At 35.8% G+C, this 25,391-nt stretch overlaps 1 protein-coding gene across 9 annotated transcripts in view; it reads left to right on the top strand.

Moving 5' to 3' along the window:
- caska (calcium/calmodulin-dependent serine protein kinase a) overlaps positions 1-25,391 on the top strand; it is a 265,590-nt gene that overhangs the window by 193,563 nt on the left and 46,636 nt on the right. For 6 of the 9 annotated variants that reach the window (XM_056465548.1, XM_056465549.1, XM_056465552.1 and 3 more), the window contains exons 1-3: positions 7,514-7,615; positions 12,862-12,939; positions 13,075-13,147. The exons of the other annotated variants lie outside the window; for them this stretch is intronic. In XM_056465548.1, coding sequence (XP_056321523.1) covers positions 7,539-7,615; positions 12,862-12,939; positions 13,075-13,147 — 228 coding nt within the window. In that variant the 5' untranslated portion in view covers positions 7,514-7,538. Of the gene's footprint in view, positions 1-7,513; positions 7,616-12,861; positions 12,940-13,074; positions 13,148-25,391 lie in introns of those variants that run through there. 9 annotated transcript variants of the gene reach the window in all.

Below are 25,391 nucleotides of genomic sequence, written 5' to 3'. Positions count from 1 at the left end.
ACGGTGATAAAAACAAATGCTATTGGCTGTTTTTTTTTTTTTTTTTTTTAAAGAGGAGGAGCTACAGGACAGTACGCCCCATCCTTCATGTTTGGTTGAGATTACGTCAAACATTGAATAAAACATATTTCAAAGCACTGCACGGTACCTCTAAGATATTTAGATGAAATCTGAGAGCTCCCTCATCCTTCATAGGCTCATTCCAAGTCCAGCAAAATAGCAAAAATATCCTCAACAGATAATATGTAGCGGTTCAGTCAGAATATTTTGAAGCTGCAATAATCATTTTGTGCACATAAAGCAAAAATAATGACTTTACTCAAGAGTTTCTTCTTTTCAGTGTCAGTATAGTGGCGCCTTCTTCGCACTCTTCGCACTGATGAATACACCAAATGCACATATGCGCAACTTCTTTTGATTGAAAAAAGCACATGCATCTGAGGTAAACGTCAGCAGTACGACACATACAGAGCAAAGCAATCTTGTGAATACGGGTGCTGTACTTTAAATTAGATTGGTTTCATCATAACACAAGATGACTAAAATGCACTAAATTTGGCAGCGCTTGAGTGAGGAACCTTGAAAAGTTACTGTTCTGTACAAAATGCTGCAAATTAAGAAATGATAGGTGCATTTGGGCATTGTAGTTTTTTTTATCGTCATGGCTCATGAGCTTTGATTAGGTCAGTTGCACAATTTTTTCTGCCATCAATACCAATGAAATGGTAGCCCTGTGAGCCCTGATTGCTTTGGTACAATGAAAAAATGAAAGAAAAATGACTTTTCCCCAATTTTTTTAAAGCCATTCTAGTATATTAAAGGGTACCTTATACACGGGGTACCTTTTAGTGGTTTTAACCATGGGAAGGTATCACTGTATTAGTGACCGTAGCCTTATGATAAAAGTCAGTGTTTGCTATATTCCTGTAGAATAAATTATAAATAATGATAAAAATCAATAATTTGTATATAAAGTTTGAGGACTTGTAGTGGGTTTTGACATGATATTATTTGTGTATGTCTTTTTTCACTCTGTTTGGGTTTAGGGACTCTGGGAAACTTATTTATTTTTATGTAGGTCGTGTAGAGGTTTAAAAAGTTAAAATATATCGTTCATTATTTAACCTTGTTTGGCCCTTTAAACTTTTATACCCACGTTTTGCATATAAAGTCTTTGTTATTGTTAAATCTTTTCTGGTATTGAGACTTTCCTCCCCTCTTGTCACAACTGACAGTTGTAGCAATAGATTTTATGTCTGCTTAACTGTATATTATGTCACATTGGACACCAACACATCATGTTAATCTGCAAACCGGCTGTAAAGAGTGTTAAATCCAAGTCTAAACATGGTAATTTTTTCCCTCTCTCACCTCCAAACACGAAAGCACCCAGTATAGTCAAGGTGTTGCCATAGTGATGGACTGGTCATTAAAAGGCCAGAAGCCATGCCATAGGGCTGAACTGCCACAGCACACAGCGGGATTAAGATGAGCCATTCACAACTCTTATGAGCTTAAAAATAGTGGCCCTTAAAACTCTGTATATTAAGCTGCACTTAGACATACATATACAAAGCCTTTGGAAAGTTTGGGGTCGGTAAGATGCTTTTCGTATACAGTAATATACTGTATGCTATTTTAAAACAATAATTTCGGTAATGCTACAGTAAATCTGAATCTTCAGCAGCCATTATTCTGCTCTTCAGTGTACCATGATCCTTCAGGAATGTCTGTAGTGTTGTTTTTAATCAGTTTAATTTGAATACAATGTTGTTGTTTTTAAAACTTGCAGTAAACAACCTTGAAAAAGTACAATGTAAGAATTAACACTACATTTCTGCATTTTATCAAGCCTGATAGCAAGAGCTCAGTTCATAAGCATAGCATTTAAAATGGAAGGCAAAAGGTTTGTTTGTCAAACATTAATAGAAAATAGTTTATGTCCAGCATCATGAAAACATGTTATATTTTGCCATTTATTGAGCCCTTTTTGTAAAATGTTCATTTGCATTTACTCACTCCCATTTAAACTTATATCCCTACAGTGCCTATCCGCTTGTTAGGTGTGATGTCACGCGAAGTGGCTTCCGGGTCCAAGCGCTATATTAACTGTATGGGAGACTCAACATACTGTAATAAACGTTTACAAAGCGATGCAATACTTCCGAAAATCACGATTGCAATATATATATGTATGTATGTATGTATGTATGTATCAGAATCAGAATCAATCGGTTTTTATTGCCAAGTGTGCTTCACACACACAAGGAATTTGTTTTGGCTACAGAAGCTTCCAGTGTACATAAAGTGACAAGTGACAACACAAAATAATCTGAAAAAATAAAATAATAATAATAAAAAATGATGAACATTAAACTGATGCGGTTAGTGAAGAAACCTGGATGTTGAGTTGTATGTACAGATTGTTATAAATATGCAGGTTATAAGGTGCTGTGTACAAGTGCGAATGTAGAAGTATTGCATTGTATATTGATATAAGGTGCTGTGTACAAGTGCGTATGAGAAAGTATTGCACATATTTATTGCACAGTAGGGGAATATTTAACTGTTCATAAGGTGGACAGCCTGAGGAAAGAAACTTTTCCTGTGTCTGGCTGTTTTTGTGCTCGGTGCTCTGAAGCGCCGACCAGACGGTAACAGTTCGAACAGGTAGTGTGCTGGGTGTGAGGGGTCCAGAGTGATTTTGCGAGCCCTTTTACTCACTCTGGAAGAGTACAGTTCTTGAAGTGTAGGAAGGGTAGTGCCAGTGATTCGTTCAGCAGTCCGGACTATTCGCTGTAGTCTACGGAGGTCAGTTTTGGCAGCTGAGCCGAACCAGACGGTGATTGAAGTGCAGAGGATGGATTGGATGACAGCTGAGTAGAACTGTACGAGCAGCTCCTGTGGCAGGTTGAACTTCCTCAGCTGACGAAGGAAGTACAGTCTCTGCTGGGCTTTCTTCACAATAGAGTCTATATGAGTGTCCCACTTCAGATCCTGAGAGATGGTGGTGCCCAGGAACCTGAATGACTCTACTGCAGCCACAGTGCTGTTCATGATGGTGGGGGGGGAGTGCAGGGGGGTTTCTCCTGAAGTCCACTATCATCTCCACTGTTTTGAGCGTGTGTATGTATGTATGTATGTATGTATGTATGTATGTACAGTATGTAATATATATATTATATATATATATATATATTATATATATATATATATATATATATATATATATATATATATATATATCATGCCTAATGTCAGGTGGACAGAATGTGATTTATTTTTTATAAATTGTTAAAACATTGGTGTCTGTGATGCAACAAGTCCAGAGACTGTTGTGTACAGCATGATTTTATATAAAATTCACTTTAACGTGTGAAATGACTAAAGTATTTTGATGACTACAAATATGTTCTCAATTTAAATGAGTAGGACCTGGAAACAGTATTCTATATGTCAAGACTTAAGCAGATAGATAAAGATGATCCATACAGCAGTCTGCATACAGTGCTCAACACACAATCACAAATCTCTCATTTAGATTAAAATGTTATAGGAAGCTTTACAGTATTAAATTTGTGCATATGCGTTATATTAGTCACTGCTGAAGCCAAATCTGGAGCTAATCTAACAAAATAACTTACGATAACAGGCCAAAATGAGTACACCCAAATTGATATGTTAGGGAAAATATAAAATAATAAAATGTTAATTCAAGCGAATCAAAATTCAAGAGAAACAAAACTGCATAAAATTGTTGAAATTTTGTGATTTATAATTTAAAATTAGACCTATTGGAACCCAAATGGACCCAAGATTCTCACAGAAATCAGTCAAGTTTGGTGAAGGAAAAAATTATGGTTTGGGGTTACATTCAGTGTGGGGATATGTGAGAGATCTGCAGAGTGGATTACAACATCAACAGCCTGAGGTATCAAGACATTTTGCTGCCCATTACATTACAAACCACTGGAGAGGGCAAATTCTTCAGCAGGATAGCGCTCCTTATACTTCAGCCTTCACATCAAAGTTCCTGAAAGCAAAGAAGGTCAAGGTGCTTCAGGATTGGCCAGCCCAGTCACCAAACATGAACATTATTGAGCATGTCTGGGGCAAGATGGAGAAGGCATTGCAGATGAATTCAAAGAATCTTGATGAACTCTGGGAGTCCTGCAAGAACACTTTCTTTGCCATTCCAGATGACTTATTAATAAGTTATTTGAGTCATTGCAGAGATGTATGGATGCAGTTCTCCAAGCTCATGGAGTCATACACAATATTAATTCTTTTTCCACTGCACCATGACTTTATATTCTATACTGTACATTCTGTTAACTGACAAGACTTTTGTCTAAGCAAAGTCAGACCTTACTGTCCTAATTAAATGATTAAAAATCAAGGCATGATCATCTTATTTTAATACAATAAGTGTAATCTAGAGGCCTTTGTCTTGATATAAGCCACTTCTGATGCCAAATAATCAACTAGAACTGGTCAAACTATTATTTGTTATTGCTAAAACTTGTATAGGCGACAAGACTTTTGTCAGGTAGTGTATATTCACTGAGAAATGAATAAAAAGTATTCATTTTCAAAATGGGGTGTACCCAATTATGTTGAGCACAGTATATAAAGGACTGTTCTTACTAACATCTGTGCTGGTCTGTCTGATTGAGCAGATTTGATTTATGTGTTAAAAAAGTTTCCGTTGAAGTGACCTTTGGTGATTACAATGAGAGCAATCTGCTTTTGTTGCATCTCAATGCAGTAGCCGCACTCATCAAATGGTGTCAGATGTCTGTGTATCTTTACTTAATCTGCAGTGGTATACAGTCAGAGGTATTTTCCCACTCCTGACTTGCCAACTGGGTCACAGCTGATGAAACAAGTCAGGGAATGGGGGAGGATTTTCCTTTAGGGAGGAAGTGAGTGAGTTTGAAAGAATGGAGAGGAGTTCCAGGAAAGGAGGCACTTATTTATGCATGCACACTAATAATGTGATGCATATTGTTGCTGCTAGTCATGGTCTTGTGGTTACTTAGCAGGCGTCCAACACAGCGGAATGCTCGTTTCCTGTTCTATATGCTCTGTCTCTATTAAACAGAACTCAGTTATTTGTTTCACAGGGGGTCGAGCTGCAGTGCTTTAGCTTAGTTGGTTAAATATAATAAAGCCGTCTCTCACATGCTAATTTCATGCTTAGATTTGTGACACAAAGCAAAAGCCATTCTTTTATTTGACGCTTTCGCAGCTCCACAGCCTCTCCAAGTGTTTGATGGTGGGATTTACTGAGAATTCCTTCCAAGATTTTTTTATGTGTATAATGTAGGGTGGTGTGATTAATCGAAATCGAATTGCAATCGCAATTTGAAATGTTGCGATTAGTTAATATATTTTAATTTCCCTCACCCAGAGCAAATTCGTGACTGCTGTGTGCGACAGTCTTACTAGCAAATTGAGTGAGCACACTTTCGTTCAATCAAAATTGTGCAATCGAACTACAACCACAATAAAAAAAGAAAACAAACAGGAAAGCGCTGACAAGTGGAATGATGGTGTCTGCTGCTTCAGAAGCATTAATAGATGAATTAATATCAAAGAAAAAACGCACATCTGTAATATGGGAAAATTTTGGTTTCAAAGTCACAGACACCAAACAAAAACGGTCATTTTTAAGACCTGTCGCAGAATTTGCCACTGCGTACAGATTATTGAGCTGGAGCTTGACTACAGAATTGAATTGTAAATCAAATTGCAATCGCAATAACTGTCAAAAAAAATTGCAATTAGATATTTTCCCCAAATCGCACAGCCCTAGGATAATGTATGTTTTTTTATTAGCATGGATCAAGGATTATTAATTATGGAGGGGGTTAGAGGGCTTGTATTGTTGTTATATTTTACAACCTCACCTTTGACTTTTAAGTTTAAGTAAAATAATTAATGAAACATTAACAGATTAATGCGAGACTGGTTTTGATGAGAGATTTAAACATATAAAAGGGTTTCAGGTAGCGCTACACCATGTTGGAAAAATCTAACATTGCGATATTTTGTTATTCTGCAAAATATTACGATATAAAACAGTTTAATTTAAATCTCTGTTTGGAAAATATTTATAACGTTAGATTGATTGCAGTGAGAATGCATTTGCATGAAATCTAATAAACAATCTATAAATACAATAAAGAAAAGGATAGAATTGATATAAAAAGAGTTTTATCAATATAATGGTATTAAAGTACAGTAACTGAATAATAAAAAACACATAATTCTATAAAATTAATCACTCTTACTGTTACAAATGGTATAAATTCTTATGGCTGAGTGCTTTTAAAATCATTATACAGTCACAGGCCTCTAAAACAGATGTAAATGATGAATTCTAATACAAACTCAACGTTGCAAATCCTGCGATATGACCACATTTTGATATCGATGCTGAAACGATATATTGTGCAGCCCTAGTTTCAGGGGTTCTCTCTGATGCTCTCTGATGTTCTGTGTATTGTATAATAGTTTAAATTTGATGTGGCAGTTTTAAAATTATTTTATAAATATAGTTTTATAAATTGAAGAAATTTATTCAAGACAAGACGGCAGGCTAAAACTGGAATCCATTGTCTTGCCTTAAACACGTACACGAGAAACTTTTGTTTGTTATAACACCCAGACTTTTTTGAAAAGTTCTTGCATTTTACTGTATGTTCAAAGCATTTTTAAATATAATTATAGTTCTGGACAAAAGTGAGCATCGTATCATTGTCCCCTCTACAGACTGTTTTTTAAAATATTGTTTTATGCATGAACGTATATCTTTTGGCATCAGAAGGTCAGTGCAAAAATGAAGAAGTGGTGTGACTTTTTAAAGAGAGATCTCTGTCAGCTTTGCACTTTAGAAACACATTTAAAGTGATTTTGATCTGGGAGATAATAAATTGTTTGTCGAACTCTCAGGAAATCCGGCGCCATGTTAAATTTAATGTGGTGCGAAACAACTCTTTATGCATTTTTGCTTTTAACCCAGCTTGAACACCACATCTGGTTTGTGAAACAAGTGTTTTACTGTTTTCTCATGGCTGTGTGATTCCTAAACTCTAACAGTTTTAATCACAGATGTGAAGATTAGCATGGTGTGTGTGTGGTCCTCTATATACACTTATCTTGTGACAGATGTCTGATTGCGCACCCTTGAACATTTTTGCTAATTGTGCCAAAACTTTCATCTGAATTAGCATATAAACCAATCTAGCTTTACTTTTAAAGATGTGCAAATAGGATCAGAACATAGAGCCGAGCTTGACTTTTTTTTGTGTTAAATTGGGATATTATTGACAGCAAACTTATGAACACACAATAAACTCATTCCTTGTAGTTTAACATTGTGAGTAGTTTAATGTTGTTAAAGATAATAAATTGTGTATTTTCTCCAAATGGCCTTTGATTATTTGTTAAACAGTAATTCTTGTGAAATGCAGCTAACATTTGTCTTCGACTTTGTCTTTTCAGACCTGAAGAGGGAAGCCAGTATCTGCCACATGCTGAAACATCCTCACATAGTGGAGCTTCTGGAGACGTACAGCTCTGATGGGATGCTCTACATGGTGTTTGAGTTGTAAGTCCTTCATTCTGAGCAGCATTTTCCTTTTGTTTTATTATTTCAGCAATTCGGATAAAACCCCAAATATAGTTCCAATATTTTGATTTCTAATGCTGAATTTACATCTTGGTTGCAGCTATTTTCATTATGACCAGATCAAGATGAAAAGAGACCTTCATGCATCTAGAAAATAAAAGTATAAAACATGAAAGATCATATTTGTTCATATTATTTTATGATTATTGTATAATTTTATGAGCAAATAATAATGACGATCATTCCGTGTAGCAATACTTTATATAACAAAAAGTTCCAGTCAAGCATACTAAAATCAAGTATATATTTATTTACAGTGAATATAAACATTTTATACAATAAATATAAACATTTATGTACGGTAAATATTTATTTAATTTATATAATATAGATTTTATGCTAAATGACTATGGAACATTATTTAGCTTTATTTGACTTTCTAATTTCACAATATTTTAAAATGTCCTGTAGACATCTCACACATTTATGATCTCACTCACAAAAATAATATGGCCAGGAAGAAAAAAACATAGATTTACAGTGATGTCAAGGATTAGAACCTCTTTTCATATATGAAAAGAACAATCTAACAGTCTAAAGAACCTTTTTCCACTGTAAAGAACATTTCATACAATGATGTTAAAGGTTCTTCATGGAATCATCAATCTCCACAAATAACCTTTTTTATTTTTTGTTTTCTTGTCCTGTCGCCTATCCAATTTTTAGGAACAACAAATAATAACTTGACTTCTAGTTGATCATTTGGTATCAGAAGTGGCTTATATGAAAGGCAAAGGCCTCTAGATTACACTTATTTAACCAAAAAAAATATGATCATGCCTTGATTTTTAATGATTTAAAAAGGACCGTAAGGTCTGACTTTAGGAGACTTGTCTTGTCACTTAACAGAAATAATGTACAGTATAAAGTCATGGTGCAGTGGAAAAAAGTATATTGTGTAAAACTCTCATGACTAGATCCATACATCGCTGCAATGACTGAAATAACTTATTAATAAGTCATCTGGAATGGCAATGAAAGTGTTCTTGCAGGACTCCCAGAGTTCATCAAAGTTCTTTGGATTCATCTTCAATGCCTTCTCCTTCATTTAATCCCAGACGGTGATGATTGGGATGCAGTTCAACAGATGATTCATCTGAAAAATCTACCTTCTGCCCTTTTTCCAAATGATCAATTAGAAGTCAAGTTATTATTTGTTGCTCTTAGAACTGGGATCAACGACAAGACTTTTGTCCGGAGGTGTACAGAAAAAACTTTTTGCTCACCAAAATGTTAAGTTTCGTGTTTAACACGTACAGTTTGCACAAGACACCCAAATGCAGTACAGTCAAGTTTAGTTTAGTTTAAGGTGCGAGTCAAACACGTCCATGTGGTTTTAGCATATGTGAACAGCAGTTGTTTTAAAAAATATTTTGAAACGTTTGGGTCAATAATCTCTAAAAAGTGTCTATAAACAAGACATGAATGTGCTGTTCCCTGTCCTGAGGAGCCTGAGTATGTTGCTCTCTCAGCAGTTTTGTGAAATAGGGTGAGCTTTTTAATTCCTCAATTGCTAAATGCTCACTATATGCTTATCTGAGGTGCAGAGCTTTCCAAAAAAAAAAAAAGAAAGAAACTTCTATGCAGTGTGAGTTCTTATCTGGAGAAGCGCAGCTGCCTCTCAAGGGATTTTCTGTAATGGCTTTAGAGACCCAAGCTGACACAAAAGCAGAGGCTCTCAGAGCTCTGCTGGCCCCTGCAAACAACGCCATCACACTTAAAGTATGGAAGAATCTGGAGGAAATATCAATCAGGAAACTGTTCATTTACCACAGTTGACTCAACTTCATGGTTTACAATTTAGTTTGTTTTGAGAGGTAATTGAAAGGCCAACATATCTTAATGTTTAAAGGGATCCTGTTGTGGTTTCTAGCGAATCACTAATTACTTCTAAATACTTCATGCTAAGCTAAATGCTAACTGTATTTTAAATCCATGCATTTATGACAGCGTTTCAGATGACCGTTTTATAGCCAGCTAGTCTTTCAGATTCTGGAGTACATTAATGTTCCGAATAAACTTCTAAATAATTAATCATTTTCAATAAAACAGATATTTTTATAAATGAAATTATATAAGAATATCACTCACGCCATTAACAAAAGTGTTCAGACTTGAACGGTCTGTGAGCAGAGTTAACGGCACAACTGCACAAAACGCTATAGGCTGGATAAAGCCACATAACAAAAATATAAGGATATACTATACAGATAATGTGTTTTCGTTTTAAAATGGCTTTTTAGAATGAAAACGATCCACGTCCACACTGGCGTTTCATCTAGCGTTCTGAAAAGCTCTCCGACCACACTACACTGCTGAAAACACACTTCACGTGACCATACACACTCTGGCATGTGCTGGAAGCTGCTTCAGCGTATTCTGGCGTCTGAGCTCCAGGCAGTCAGCTGGAGCTCTGAGCACACCTGCTCAGCTAAGTGCAGCCGAACATCGGCCAGTCCTTCCCGAATCTGCTGCTGGATCTCATCTTTCTATAGTTGTTAAACGCGATCTATAATTCATCTTGTTTAGACTTGTATCTAACAACTCTGTCTTTAGAATCTGTTAGCCTACTTGTTTTCAGGTAACGTGTGTTGGCTGAGTGCAAAGATAAGTTAATATGCCTATTAATCTATGTAACCATGTACACTGATTCCTCATGTTTGACCAATTGTTTGCCTTTATTTCCTATATTGTAAAAACTTATTGTACTTTATATTTTATAATTATTCTGTATTATTAAAATCATAGCTTGCTGATTATTATATTCATCAAAAGTGACTGCTATTTCGTATTTTACCATGCATTTCCTCTCATCATCTGTATTGTGTTCTTATAGCATGACATTAAGCACATATTGCCAAACCCACACAATGAGCAAATTTTTCAATGAAAATGAAAGGAGGCAGATATTAGGCTCCGTTTTGTTATAATTTTGCATAGAGTGAAGATGGCGGTCATATAAATATATAATGCCTTAACATTTTTGGTATCTGTTATGTTTAAGTTGTTAATATAAAAATTAGAGACATTGCAGAAATTCAAGGGTTTATATATAAATTAAATGAGTTATAAAAAATTCACCCCCACACAGTTGTCATGAAGAATAATATTAGCTATATGCATCGAAACCATTTTTTGAGCTTGTACCAGGTTAAGTTGACCATTTAAACATAGCAAACTATATGAGCGGAGTAGAGCGGCAAGAATTTTCGCTCTGCTCACCAAGTATGTTCTATCTGTTTCGGGTTTTCCATCTCCCGCTCATCGCTCACTCTCCTTGCTTCATGGAAAATAAGGGTTAAATTAATTCTCTGCTGTTATAACACAAAATTCTGTCACAAAAGCTATGTTATGTTGCATTCAAGTTGCACATAAATGTTATGTCTTCTGATATTACATCAGCGCTTGTGTGCTTTCATTTTTACCATCTCACTCATGGTGAGTTCAGAGTGCTTTAATAAGTCAAACCGGCTACAGTTTAGTGTGTCCTGTGTCAGACTGACACAGAAATATCAGGCTTCTTATTTTACCAGCAATGAGGGACAATATTGGTACTGCTGATTTGAAAGGTTATGTATGTCTCTTAATATTAAAGAGCAAACATAAGCTTGACAACATCAGATTCTATCAATGTCGTAATGTATAATGCCCTTAGATAGTGCCTATAGTTGACAGCAAGCATTAAACTTTTATTAAAAAATTTTCATCTGTCAAAAATAGGTCTTTAAACAGATGCACGTGTGGTGACTGCACTGATGTTTAGATGAGGCATCTGTATGGACCTTTAATAGCCTATAACTTAAATAATATTTTAGATATAGTGTTGCGTTATTTAACATTACATAATTTTTTTTTTAAATGTATAGTTTATATATAAAATGATCACCGTTTTTTGATCGATCACTTTTGCCTATTTTAAATGTAAAGCACAAATAATGTCCTTAAATTCAGACATGTCGAGCGGCCGTCATCCGTGAACCAATCTCCATCTGTTTGTTCCATTGCTCCATTTGTTAGATGTTTGCTCACACTTTCTTTTGCAGTCTGAAGCCTGTCAAATGCACAAAACGTCCAATTCATGCCACAGGATGTCTAAGCCCATCTTTGCTTTGGCTTCACATGTAAATCATTCGTGTTGCGTCTGCTTACTCCACAGGCCGAAAGCTACACCAGACCCCCCCTCCCCCCCATCCCATATAATGATTGTGAGGGAGCATGCGAGAGATGTCATTTTTCGAGAGACACTGATATACATCAAGTGCGCTGTGTATGCAACGTTTATAGGTCATGTAAAACATATATTGTAAACTGAAATAGATCTAATTTGATTATATGGTTTAAAATTTGATGTTTTATGAGATTATTTAAATTTTTTGCGATTATTTCACGTTTAAATTAAGAATTTTGCAAGGTCGTATAAATTTTGTGAATTTTGTGTTGGATTCAGCGATCGCAGAATCGTGAAAAAACTAGGGGGTCTAGGCTATGTTCTTTGATTCTTAAATTATGTATTTTTATAAACAGATTGTTTATAAGGACTTGGCTATTAATAACTGTAATTCTCAGAATGGAAACAGATTGGCTGGTTTGTTAATTAAATATATCAAATGACTCAAACTGTATCTGTTGTGCTTATTATGGAGCAGTGCTGGAGCGCTTAGTGCAAGAGAAAACCAAACACACCGACATTCAGAAAACCTGCTCCTCGCTTTGGTCAAAATTATGTTCTGCTCAAATACTCTATGGGATCGACTCTTTTGGAGCGAGCCCCCAATGGCCAGTCGATGAATTGCAGTTTTAGTCACATCCATATTGGCTAACAAGGAAGACGGAGAAGATGCTGCTTTGGCACGAGCTTTAAAGGCACAGCCCTCTTCTGGAAGGGGGGTGGGGAGCAGCAGCTCATTTGCATTTAAAGAGACACACAATAACGGTTTTTGTTTCTATCCAAAAGGGCCATTCGCAACATAGTTTAATCAATAATTTGATATGTTTTGTGCTGATCACTCATCTCTTATTCATTATATAGATCAATATTATCACTTGAATATTAGATCACTTATAACAAGGAGACATAATAGGGCTACGAAATGAAATCATAAGTACACTTCAGAACGGATTATGCCAGCATTCATCTTTAATGATGATGATTTTCTGTCTTGCAGCATGGATGGAGCGGATCTCTGCTTTGAGATTGTGAAGAGAGCAGATGCTGGCTTTGTTTACAGTGAAGCAGTAGCCAGGTAAACACCTATAAAGCCATTCATCTGCTTTTTGTTTCTGTGCTCTACTTTAAGATGTACACAGTGACTGACTGATAAAAGTGAGTTCACCCAGAGAAAATTGTCATCATTTACCCTTCTCTCGATTTCCTTTAGTCACTACATGAGACAGATCCTAGAGGCGCTGCGGTATTGCCATGACAACAACATCATTCACCGGGATGTGAAGGTAAATTCAGTGATGTCTCACTGCTTCAGATTACCATGAAGTTGACGAAAACCCCTTTTAAAGATGCTGACTTCTCGCTCTCCTACCACTTCCTCTGTTTTAGTGAGAATAGCAAATTACACATTACCATCATCACACAAGAATAACCTGCTTCAAAAACTCTGCTCTTTTCTCATAAGTAGCCTGCAAGAGGCAGTGTTTAGTGGTCAGTTGCTAAGTGATGAGCACATAACCAGTTGATGTAATTTTAATCAAAGCTCCCACCAATAAGCCACAATTAGGCCAGTTTGAGTGTGGATTGAGTCCGTATTTTGTGTGCCAGTTCAAATGGATTAGATGATAAACATTGGATTTCAGTGTTTGGACTTTCAGCAGTGACAATTAAACCACATTGAACTGAACTAAACTGAACTTCAACTCTGAAACTGAACTGGCACTGTTTCAATTTACTAGAACTTCTATGTTAAGCTGCTTTGACACAATATACATTGTAAAAGCGCAATAGAAATGAAGATGAATTGAAATGAATTGCAGGAGTGATAAGTATACAGCAGTACTTCACACACAAATATAATTTCACCATAAATGCATGTAATTAAAGTCATGGACGTACTTATAGGGGCTTTTGCACTGTTGTGGTTATGTTCTCGGCCTCAGTGATATTTAGAGATACAAGTTATTATGGGTAGTTTAAGTTGCATAACTTCTCTGTCAATGTCTCCACTATTACAAACACATGATACACTAGGGCCGGGCAAGATGACAAAAATCTCATATCTTAATATAAGTCATAGTATGTCCTGATAATGTTACTATCATGTAGTACCTTTCTGTAAATCCAAGTAATTAATAGTTTATTCTGATAACTCTTTTCTTTTAATTGGATAACTTCTATAACCAGTTGAAAAATAATATATTAAGGGGGCTGATAATATTGATATTGAATATTGATATTGATTATTCATATTGCACCACCCTACAATACCCAATGAAAGATTGAAAAATAGTTGTGTTGAGCTAGTAATATAATGATTATTAACATTGTTTGAATTTGAAATCAAAATAAGGGAGAAATGGAGAATTAATAGTTTTAAAGAATATTAATGCTAATTAATAATATTTGTGGTATACAGTCAGCCACTGATCAGTGGTACTCATTGCTAACACATCTTAACTGAAGGCACAATGAGTATATGTAAATACTTAATTATTACAATAGTTATGTCATGTCCCTGGTTTGTCTTAATCCATCTTGTCAGAACAAGAAGCTAGTAGATAACTAAACATTTTTAGATAAATTTGAAAAACACAGTATTTTTTTTTGTGCCAGTTGGACCTAAATGTCTTTCTTTTTGTTGTTAATCAGTAGTTTCATCTACACTACCATTGAAACGTTTGGGCTCAGTAAGATTTAAAAGTCTTAATTAAAACTCCTTTAAATTGATCAAAAGTGACAGTAAAGTGATTCATAGTGTCATCTCAAATAAATGCTGTACTTTAGAATTTTTATCAAAGAATTCAAAGATATCAAGCATAAATCATTTTTAGCATCTGTAAGAAAAGTTTCTTCCAAATTAGCACATAAGAATGAGTTTTTAATGATCTTGTAACACTGAGGTATTGTAATGAATGTTCACAATACAGTTATTCAAATATTTTTGAATGGTTATGTTCAGCTGAAGCCAGAATTTTTGTCCCCCTGAATTATTAAGCCCCCATTTATTCTTTTCCCCAATTTTTGTTTAATGGAAAGCAGATTTTTTCAACCCATTTTTGCACATGATAGTTTTAGTTACTCATTTCTAATAACTGATTTATTTTATCTTTGCCATGGTGACAGTACATAATATTTTACAAGATATTTTTCAAGACACTTCTATTCAGCTTAAGTGACATGTAAAGGCTTAACTAGGTTAATTAGGTTAACTAGGCAGGTTAGGGTAATTAGGTAAGTGTATTGTATAATGATGGTTTGTTCTGTAGGCTATCGAAAAAATAGCTTAAAGGGCTAATAATTTTGACCTTAAAAAAATTAAAACTGCTTTTATTCTAGCTGAAATAAAGCAAAGAAGACTTCTCCAGAAGAAAAAATATTTCAGACATACTGTTACTGATAAAATTTCCTTGCCCTGTTAAACATAATTTGGGAAATATTTAAAAAAGAAAAAATTCAAAGGGGGCTAATAATCCTGACTTCAACTGTAATTTAGCTTGCTCACACACATAAAACATCTTTTTTATTATACACCTTTTTATTATTATTTTAGTAAATCCATGACTGATTTGACGCTGTGCCTAATATTTACCCTTTAATTTGATGGACTATATTACCACAAAATTGCTTTATGAAACTAGCTATCTAGCTGTGATTAGAATGACAGCGCCAAGGCAAAATAGGCAGCTATAATGTTGCTTTTATGGGAGCAATGATGCAGACTCAAATATTTACTGTCTTTAAAGTAATGGCCTTAAACGTTGATAAATACATACTCCATCATGCTTTATTACCAATGACACAGACACGAGTGTGCTTTATAAAAGTAAAGGCACTGATTGCAAGCATGCATTCTCTCATTGCACAACTAATGGGAGGTTTATCTCATTTGCCACAGTAACCAGCATGCAAGTGGAGGAAACAGGAAAATTACAGATATATATGTGTATATATGTATATATGTATATTTATTGGTGGTGTGTGTGTGGTGTGTGTGTGTGTGTGTGTGTGTGTGTGTGTGTGTATGTAATTTAAAAAATTACATTTTTTTAAATAGATTTTCAACAGAAAAAAAATTTGAAGTCTGCCACCCAAGAGAATTCTGGGTAATCAAAATATTCAGATTGTAGAGCACATTTGAACTATATTTAATTGCAAGGTCAATTTTTATGCGTAATGACATTATGCTCAATGCATATTGATGAATCGCAGTACTTAATTGAAGTGCGATATACAGTATTCTGACCTCACACTTCTGAGAAATATTTTTGTGTTTCTACAGAATAAAGAAGTGAAACACACTTGTTTGCACTGTGGTTGCAGCCATGCGCCTCTCCCTGCTCTTTGATAAGATTACTCCGCACTGTTTCCTACACAAACATGTGGATACACATCATTATGAAGCCATTCCAGAGGTGTAAGATTTTAATCATGGAATTGTCACTGAAAATACCCTAAAAAGAAAATATGTAACATTTTTAATAAAGCACTGTTAAGCATTTTATTTTTGCAATTTGAAATACTGAGTCATGCGGATGATCTTATTATCTAGGGGATTTGGCCAGAAACCTGAATATTCATACCATCATTTTCTTTTCGGCTTAGTCCCTTTATTAGTCTGGGGTCGCAACAGTGGAATGACACGCCAACTTATCCAGCTTGTGTTTTACACAGCGAATGCCCTTCCAGTTGCAACCCATCACTGGGAAAGAAACCTGAATATACACCACACAATATGAGGACTGTTGGCTAGACATATGGCATATTCAATAATTCAACATATCGTGATGATGAATATGCCACATAATGATATTGTGGCCATTTTAAAGTACAGTGAATAATTCTTTAATATATAAAGAGTGTCTTTTCAAAATATTCAGATTGTTGTATTGGCAGTGGTTGTTCATCACAGCACCAAATGCTTGAAGACTTAATAGACCAGTGTTTCCCAACCCTATTCCTGAAGGCACACCAACAGTACACATTTTCAACCTCTCCCTAATCAAACACACCTGAATCAACTTATCATAACATCAGCAGAGACTCCAACCCTGAAGTTAATGGGTCAGAAAAGGGAGACATCCAAAATATGTACTGTTGGTGTGCCTCCAGGAACAGGGTTGGGAAACACTGTAATAGACGATGGATTTTCAAACAGCAGTTTCACATGTTATCTGGCCTATGACGGAGTAAATTATGTGACTGTTTGTAGGCCTTTTTGTTCGTAACTCTGTACAGCAAGGTTATATTTGTTAACATCAGTTCATTTAAATAAGCCAATGTTATGATAGCTAGAAAAGCCAAGCCAGGCTCATTCTGATTACGTACCTTTATATACATTTCTAAAGAGAGCAAAATACGTCCCAAGAGCTCCGTTTTTTTTTTTTTTTTTTTTTGCTGTTTTTTTTTTTGCAAATCCATTAGAGGCTGCTGTGCTTGCTTCTTCAGATCTCAAATTTCTCTCTCGAGTGCCATTCGTGACTGCTGTTCTAACGTAAATCCACCAGAGCCTTCTTTCGACTTACTGACTGACTACCGACCAATTCCCCCCCACCCTCCCCCTTCCTTAAACCCAACCAATAGTGTTTAAAAAGCACAGATTGACCTGGCCACCCCCTTCCCTAAATCCAACCGCAGTGTTTTAAAAAGCAATCCAGAAAAAGAAAAGACCTCGGCTGATTTTAACTCTGTTTTTTAGATTTTACCACATTCTCACCCTGTTATTTACTTGTTTAATTTTTTTTAGCTTTTGTTTTTGTTTACCTGCTTTCTTGAACCGTACTTCACTGGACTCAAAACCCCGTTGTCACGGTCAACTCCACACTGCGTCTCAAGACTGCCGACGTGCATGTCGAGCTACTGAACAAACTGAAAACAGCAGAAAAGCCGCCTATACGGAGTTAAGCGGTCAGCTGGTAAGCGAGAAAAAAAACGGAATCATACCTCACCGTAGCATTGGTTTTAGAGACTAAATACAGCCATACGTAGCTCTGACTACATAATTTTTGATCTCCAGAAATGTATGTAGAGATACGTTTTCAGAATGAGCCTATGTTGACAAAATCAGTTGTAATTTTAGGTGAAGATAATTTCTTGTTAATGACTGATAATGATTTAAAAATATATCTTTTTATTAAATGAAACTAATAACATACTGTTGTATTTTTAAAGTATCACTATAATATTTCTCTTCATTTTAATGCATTAACTACTAAGTTTACTAACAAGACTATTGTAAAGTGTTACCTGTTGTACTTTATCATCCTTTTGCATTTTAATTAGTTTAAACCATTTTATTTACTCTGAACATTTAAATAAAATAAACTAAGGACACCAAGTATTTTTGGTTATTCTATCTGTTATGGTAAATCCTTTTTGCAACTTAAATCAATATGGTAATACCACACAAAGCTTCAGCGTTTAATCGCGACAAGAACCTTTGATACCAGAAGAAGCCTACTGTGGGACTTTTTGATGTAGGTGTAACCACTGCAAAAGTTCTCACAGCTTTAGGTAAACCAAAGAACAATACACATGCGGAAGTAATCTAGATAATGAGAAGGAAGACTTGCTTTCCTATTGGTGTGTGTGGCAAGCAGCATTCAGATGTAAGGAAACCTTGCTCACAATGGGTTTTCCTTTGTGATGAAGTACAGTATCCTCTCAGATTAACATCTAATGACACCCTGTTGTTCCTTGAGATAGCTGTCCCACATTAGACTTGGAGGACTGACTGTCGTCTGCACTGCTGCGTAATCTTAGCAGGCTGAGCGTGTGATTACGAAACGTTTTATCCAGTAAGAAATACATGAGAGGGTCTGTGCAACCTCGTAGAGTCGCTAAACAGAGGAGGATGCTCTTGACCTCCACATACAGGGACAGTGGATGGCAGCCGTCTGTTGAAGATGCTGTAGACCAAGACTGTTTGTTGACGATATGAATAAAGATTGCTTTATAAATGTGATGAGGCAGGAGACAGACTACCAGCACAGCCTTAATGATGACGATATTCCGAAACACTCTCACATGGACTCGCTGGCTGTCAGAGATGACCGCGCTTTTCTTGGACCTCCAGATGTGCTTAATCACTGCCATATAGGTGCATAAGACCAACAGGAAAAAGACGAAGAACAGAGAACGGCCACTAAACCAAAAATGTGAGATCCTTTCCCACCAACTTCAACTGCCACACCATAACACTCTTCATCTCCATCGCCGTCCTCTATGCTTCTGACCTCCTTGACTGAGTACAGCACCACAAAGGATGTGACGGCTATGCCAACTATAGCCCAGGTGACCACACACAGAGCATTAGCCAGTTTCGTGTGACGTTTTCGAGAAGAAGGAAGGCTCCGGGTAGAACTTTAAGCCAACGGGCTTGGGCGGTCAGCATGGGAGTGTTGAATCAGTGAAGCAAAGCGACTGACTGCCACCCAGCTCAATATCATCACACCAATGCAGATGTTGATGTGGATGACCGGAGTTAAAATGTTGATCGCTATTTTGCACATTGTGTCATTTTGGTGCCACTCGGTCCCAAGTGAGTAGTACGCGGCCTGAAAAGGCATGGTGAGACAGAGCAACAGGTTGGAGATCCCGAGGTTAATCAGGTAGATGTGGGTGGGTGTTTTGACTGGGATCTTGCGCATATAAACACCCATAAAGAAATAAGATTCCCCGGCAGGCCAGTAACAGACATGGTTGTGTAGATAATCGGGAGAACTACAGTTGTAGTGCACGTTTGGCACAGGTTAGAAATGTTATGTTCAGCATCTGAACTGTTTGCCATCAAGTCCTCGGAGAAAGGAAATTCTCAACAGCTGAAAAAAACATAATGAAAATGTCATTCTTAAGTAAAAGTGTAAAAAGAGAAGGAAGCGAAAATGTTGAGTGCTGCTTGAAGGTTTGTGAACTCCTTGACCAGTTTTTTTTATTTTATTTTTGTATTGTCAGGTCTATATGTTGAAGATGCTAATTTTTTAGAGAAAGTTTTGAGTTGCCAAAAAACTACATGAAAGATGGCCCTTGTGTACTGTATGTGCAAAATTAAGTGAACCTTCAGCTGGCTTGTGCAAGTGGGTAACAGATTCAATTGTCAAGAAGCACCCAACTGAACACAACATCTGAGGCAAATGTCTATACATCTACAATCAGGCCGAAACTTGACAAGTTTTACACCTTCTCAAAAATAGACTTGTAAATAGTCTATGGTTTGTCCAAATATTGTCTGACAGAGTTGAAATCGAGAGCTTTGTTCTTTCTTTTTCTTTTAACAAACAAGTGCAATTTGACATTTACAACATTTGATATTTAATAGCATTTGACATTTAATATATATATTAATCATAAGACATGGTGTTGACATAAGTAACAATTGAAAATGCTCAAAGGGTTGACAAACTTGTATGCAGCACTGTCCTGTATATGTATATATATATAATAATATTAGTTATTAGAACAGCCAGGTTGTTAGTGCTGTTAGTAGTTTAAATTGGAAGCTGTGCTTCCTCTGACGTACAGTTGCAGAAACTAACCTTGAATATCACTTGCGTTCCTGTAAATATTCTACACAATTGCAGAAGTTCATAAACCACTTTCAATGTCATTTTTTTTTGTATATGTATTTGTACAGTGCTCAGCATAATAAATACACCTCGCACAAATCTCTCTTTTAAATTTCTATTTTAATAGGAAGCTTTACAATATTATATGTGTGCATATACATCAGATTAGTCAGTACTGAAGCCAAATCCGGAGCTCATCTAACAAAATAACTTGCCATAACGGTCTAAAACTAGTACACCCAAATTTATATGTTATAGAAAAATATTAAATACTAATTTAAAAAGAGGAAAAAATCAAGAGAAGCAAAAGTTTTTTAAATGTAGTTGAAAATGTGCAGGTTGTAATTAGTTTTTGCAGTATTTTGCTTGAATTTATTTGTATTATCTTTCAGTTTCTAAAGATGTTTAGTGACTAAAATACTATTTTAAAAATTTTATCTGATTAATAAATGTATGTATGTATGTATGTATATATATATATTTGTGTAAAAAAAATTATTCCATGTATTTACAGTATTCCATAGAAAAATCATTTTGCTATTTTATATTCTTGTATTTTTTCCTTTTATATCTTTATATCAGTATTTAAGAACTAAACTATTTGGAAGTAACGTTCAAAACTCTGCTTTTGCTAAAAAATATTGGTTAGTGCCATAATGAACATTTAAAGTGAGACTTAACTTAGTCAAGTTAAATATTCATCACTGCTTGTTTGAAATAACGTTGTTTTTTATTGACAAAGGAAACATTTAAAACATATTTCAGTAACAAATTTCCAATACTAAGAACCATTAATTATAAATCCCTCGTTTGTGTACAAGATTGCAGTAGATAATCCATAATAGAAGTAACAAATGCACTTACCCTCACTAAATGGAGTCACTGATGTGTGCAACAGGCATCTGTGAGCTGTCTGGTTTTGGACGACCCCTCCCATCCTGGTTGTTCTAGGAAGTGATGTGAGGATTAATGATATATGCTCAGTTCTCTTTTGCATGATTTCTGTCACAGATATGTTTATCTTTGAGAGTAGAACTTAAAATGAGACCCACCGTGAGACTTGGCTTCCCAAATTGCTCATAAACTTTGTCTTTTTATAGAATTGTTAAATGAGCAGTTTGACCAGGCAACAAATACATTGTTCGCTCTGCAAAATGTAATACTCTAAATTTATAAATATATATGATGAGTCAAATGAATATTAACACAAAAAATACAGAAAAAAAGTAATTTAGTAAGTTTGAGTACAGAAAATGTCACTCTGCACTATTAACAAGGACTGTTGTAGTAGATAGCTTTAAAAGGTTCTTCGCATGACCTCTTGTGGCTAAATAGACACATTGCATTGTAAAGGCCATTCAAAAAAGGCTGAAATCACATTGATAGTATTTGTATTTAGAGGGCATGTGTGTGCGTCACATGACAACAAAATGTAGTACTATTAATTAGTACATTTATAATAAGATACAAGCGTATTGATACAAATCCTTACTAATACAGTAGCGGGATTACTTCCACATGAAAACAAATGCATCACTCCACTACTAGGGGAGAAAAGGTCCGTTGTAGTATTACAGCCTAAAGAGTGTAGTAGTATGCTCAAGTACTACAAGATGCCAGTTTTGAAAAAAGCAAGGTAGCATACACTATATCTTGGCCACAAATTCTGCTTTTGTCCAATACTGCTGATTGTCACAGCACATTTCTAATCCAGAGGTTAGCTGGTTTCACAGCTTGCAGGATAGTTTTTAGCAGGAAACCTGATCGTTGCAAACTTTTTTTTTTCCTCTTTAATTCCTCAAGACTGTTTTGGTTGGTGGTTTAATTCATTTCCATTTTTTTCTTGTCTTCCGATACCTGTACAGTTTGCATCTGATGTGTGTCCAAGCTCTTAGAGATTTCAGGTTTGGGTTTGTGCCTGGTGTTGCGATTGACCCGACAGCAGCGCAAACGAAAGACCAGATGGAGGAGGGGATTGCAGACAACAGCTGAGAGCTGCAATGAAGATGGTGCCCATTTTTTATCCTGAACTTTTCCTGACAGTTTTCATGCTGCGATGTTATTAAGATGATCCTTTGCACGTGATAGGGCAGGAAGCAGAGTACAAACATTATGACTGAAGTCAAGATCTTCCTGCGAACCTTTAGACCTCCTCCTGGCCCAAATCCAGCACTGACTAAACTTCCTCCCTCACCCTCTGCAGATGGAAGATCAACCGGCTGTAGCTGACCAACATCAAACACAAAATGAAGAAGAACGTTGACACACCTAAGCAGTGGATAGTTTGGAATTTATTTTGATAGAGAGTATAACTGTTGACAACTTGGTCAAAGCAACTTCCGTTGATTTGTAAGCTCAGTTTAAGGCCCATGCACGTGCCAACGACTATGAAGATCACCAGCCAGGTAGAAAAGCAAAGGATCCAACTAGACCGTGTGTGTTTTGAACACCTGAAACAATGAGTGGCTTGGTTTTACCACCGTGGTATAACGGTTGATGCTGGTCCATAAAAGAAAGCACATGTTGCAATAGAGGTTAATGTAGAAGCAAGAGTAAATAATCAGCTCTACTGCATTGCAGACTGGAGTTCCGGATAGCCACTCAATGTTCTTCCTGTGGTAAACTGTTCTGAAGAAAAAACTGCAGCACATCAGCAGGTCCGAGAAGATTATGTTGAGAGTGAAGATGACAGTGGGCGTCCTCTCTGATCTCCAGAGATTCACCAACACCCATCCATTGGCTGGAATGCCCAGGAGAGCCAAAGAGAGATAGAGCCAGGGCAAAATGGCTGCATGGCTTTCTTCAGGTTGTATTTTGCAGATGCTACAGAAATAGAGAAGAAAATTAAAACTGAGATTTTAGATTCTGTTGTCTGTATTGAAATGAGCAAGTGGCCATTGTGCTAAATTCAGGCTCAATTTACCTTTACTTGGCTTATTTGATAAATATAATAGGGAAATAATTTGGCTAAATATTAAAGCTTTCATGATTTTAAAGCTGAATTTCCTACAGAAATAGAGAAGGAAATGAAAACTGAGAACTTAAATTCTCTTGCCTGTATTGAAATGAGCAAGTGGTCATTGTGCTAAATCCAGTCTCAATTTACCTTTACTTGGCTTATTTGATAAATATAGTCAAGAAATAATTTGGCAAAATATTACCGTTTTGATGATTTTTCCTGCATCATTACTTCAGTCTTCATGTCACATTGTTCTGTAGAAAACTTTCTGATTTGCTGCTTAATAGAAATTGTTCAATGTGATTGTTATGAAGTGATTTTTGCAGCTAGATAAGATTGTGATCCACTACCAATCAAAGTTCAAATCAAATGATTCAAGTAAACTGATTAAAAGCAACATGTGCTGTGTAGGGCTGTGCAATTAATCGAAATTGAATCGCAATCTCGATTTGAAACATTACGATAAGCTAATCGCAAGAGGATGCAATATGAAATGTATATGTATTATTTAATTTCCCCCACCCAGAGCAAATGCGTGACTGCCGTCTGTGTGTGATATTCTTACTAGCCAATCGAGTGAGCACACTTCTGCCCAGTCAGAATTGCGCAACCGAACTGTGCGGAACGCCCACAATAAAGCAAAAAAAAAAAACAGGAAAGCGCAGGCAAGTGGGATCATAGAGTCTGCCGCTTCAGAAGCACTAATAGATGAATTAATATCAAAGAAAAACAAAATATCGGTAATACGGGAATATTTTGGTTTCAAAGTCACAGACACCAAACAAAACCAGGTAATTAGTTAGAGCTGTCGCAGAATTGTTGCCACAGCATGAGGCAATACAACAACCAGCACCTATAAAAGCACCAAAGATGGCTTTATGAGGAGTGTCTTGCTAAAAAGTCAAGTATTGCCAGTGACACTCAATCTAGTAGCTACAGCTAAGTACAATTTCAGAGTTTTTCGCAACCGTTACACCATATGAAGAAACATCATGAAGGCAACAGGAGATAACTAACGCCATAACTTACTACTGTTTGCTCTAGAGAATGATTAGTGTTTAATTTCTGAATATTTATAAACTAATTTGAATAAAAGTGTGAGGTAGTTAATATATTTTCAGTTCCTTTTTTAACTAACACTCACTGCATTTTAGCAGTAAGAAGCTACGAAACAGAATATTGAGCTGAATCTTGACTACAAAACTAAATCCCAAATCAAATTGATATCACAATATCTGTTAAAAAAAATCACTAATAGATATTTTCCCTAAATCGCACAACCCTAGTACGGTGTGTAATATGTACATAAATACACAGTACATATACATACACAACCATATGCATACGTTTCTGAACAGTCATCTTTAAAATGTTGGTTAAAATCATTTCCAAAAAAACTAGAAAAGGTTTCTAAGAATAAAAGGTTCTAATTCTAAGAAAAAGACAAGAAACACTTGCTAGTGTTGTGTGTTTCCACCTCATAATCAATGCACGGAAATGCAGCCATTTCCAAATCTGACTTTGTGTTGATATTTTGGTACTTCCAGCGATTATGTTATCCCTTTTACCCAGACTTAAGCTAAATGTTGTAAAAATGTACAGCAGCACAGGTACATGCTAAACAACTTAAAACATCTTTTGCCCAATGCGCAAGTGTATGCACACAAATAAAATATTATGATGATAAAAATAACACTCCTAGTTAAAATAAAATAAAAATAACTCCTTGTCATCAATAATATAAAACGTCATTTCACAAACAAGTCCAAATTATTCAAACTGCTGACCTGCCTGTTTTTCAGTTTATGTGAAAGATTAAAAATTGGAGTTTTGGGTTTAGAAAACACCCATGAAACTACCCTTCCAAACCACAACCTACATGCAAACATGCATTGAACGATCATTGGAGTTGATTATGATGGAGAGTTTTAACCTCTTTACTGAGACAGTAAAATATGCAAATCAGTCTACCTTTGATTGGTGCCTGAATCATTGGTTCCTAAAAAG

This window comes from Danio aesculapii, chromosome 9 (assembly GCF_903798145.1).
Source record: "Danio aesculapii chromosome 9, fDanAes4.1, whole genome shotgun sequence".
Lineage (NCBI taxonomy): Eukaryota > Metazoa > Chordata > Actinopteri > Cypriniformes > Danionidae > Danio > Danio aesculapii.
The sequence above is the reverse complement of the archived record's forward strand: the minus strand, read 5'-3'. Positions and strand labels throughout refer to the sequence as shown.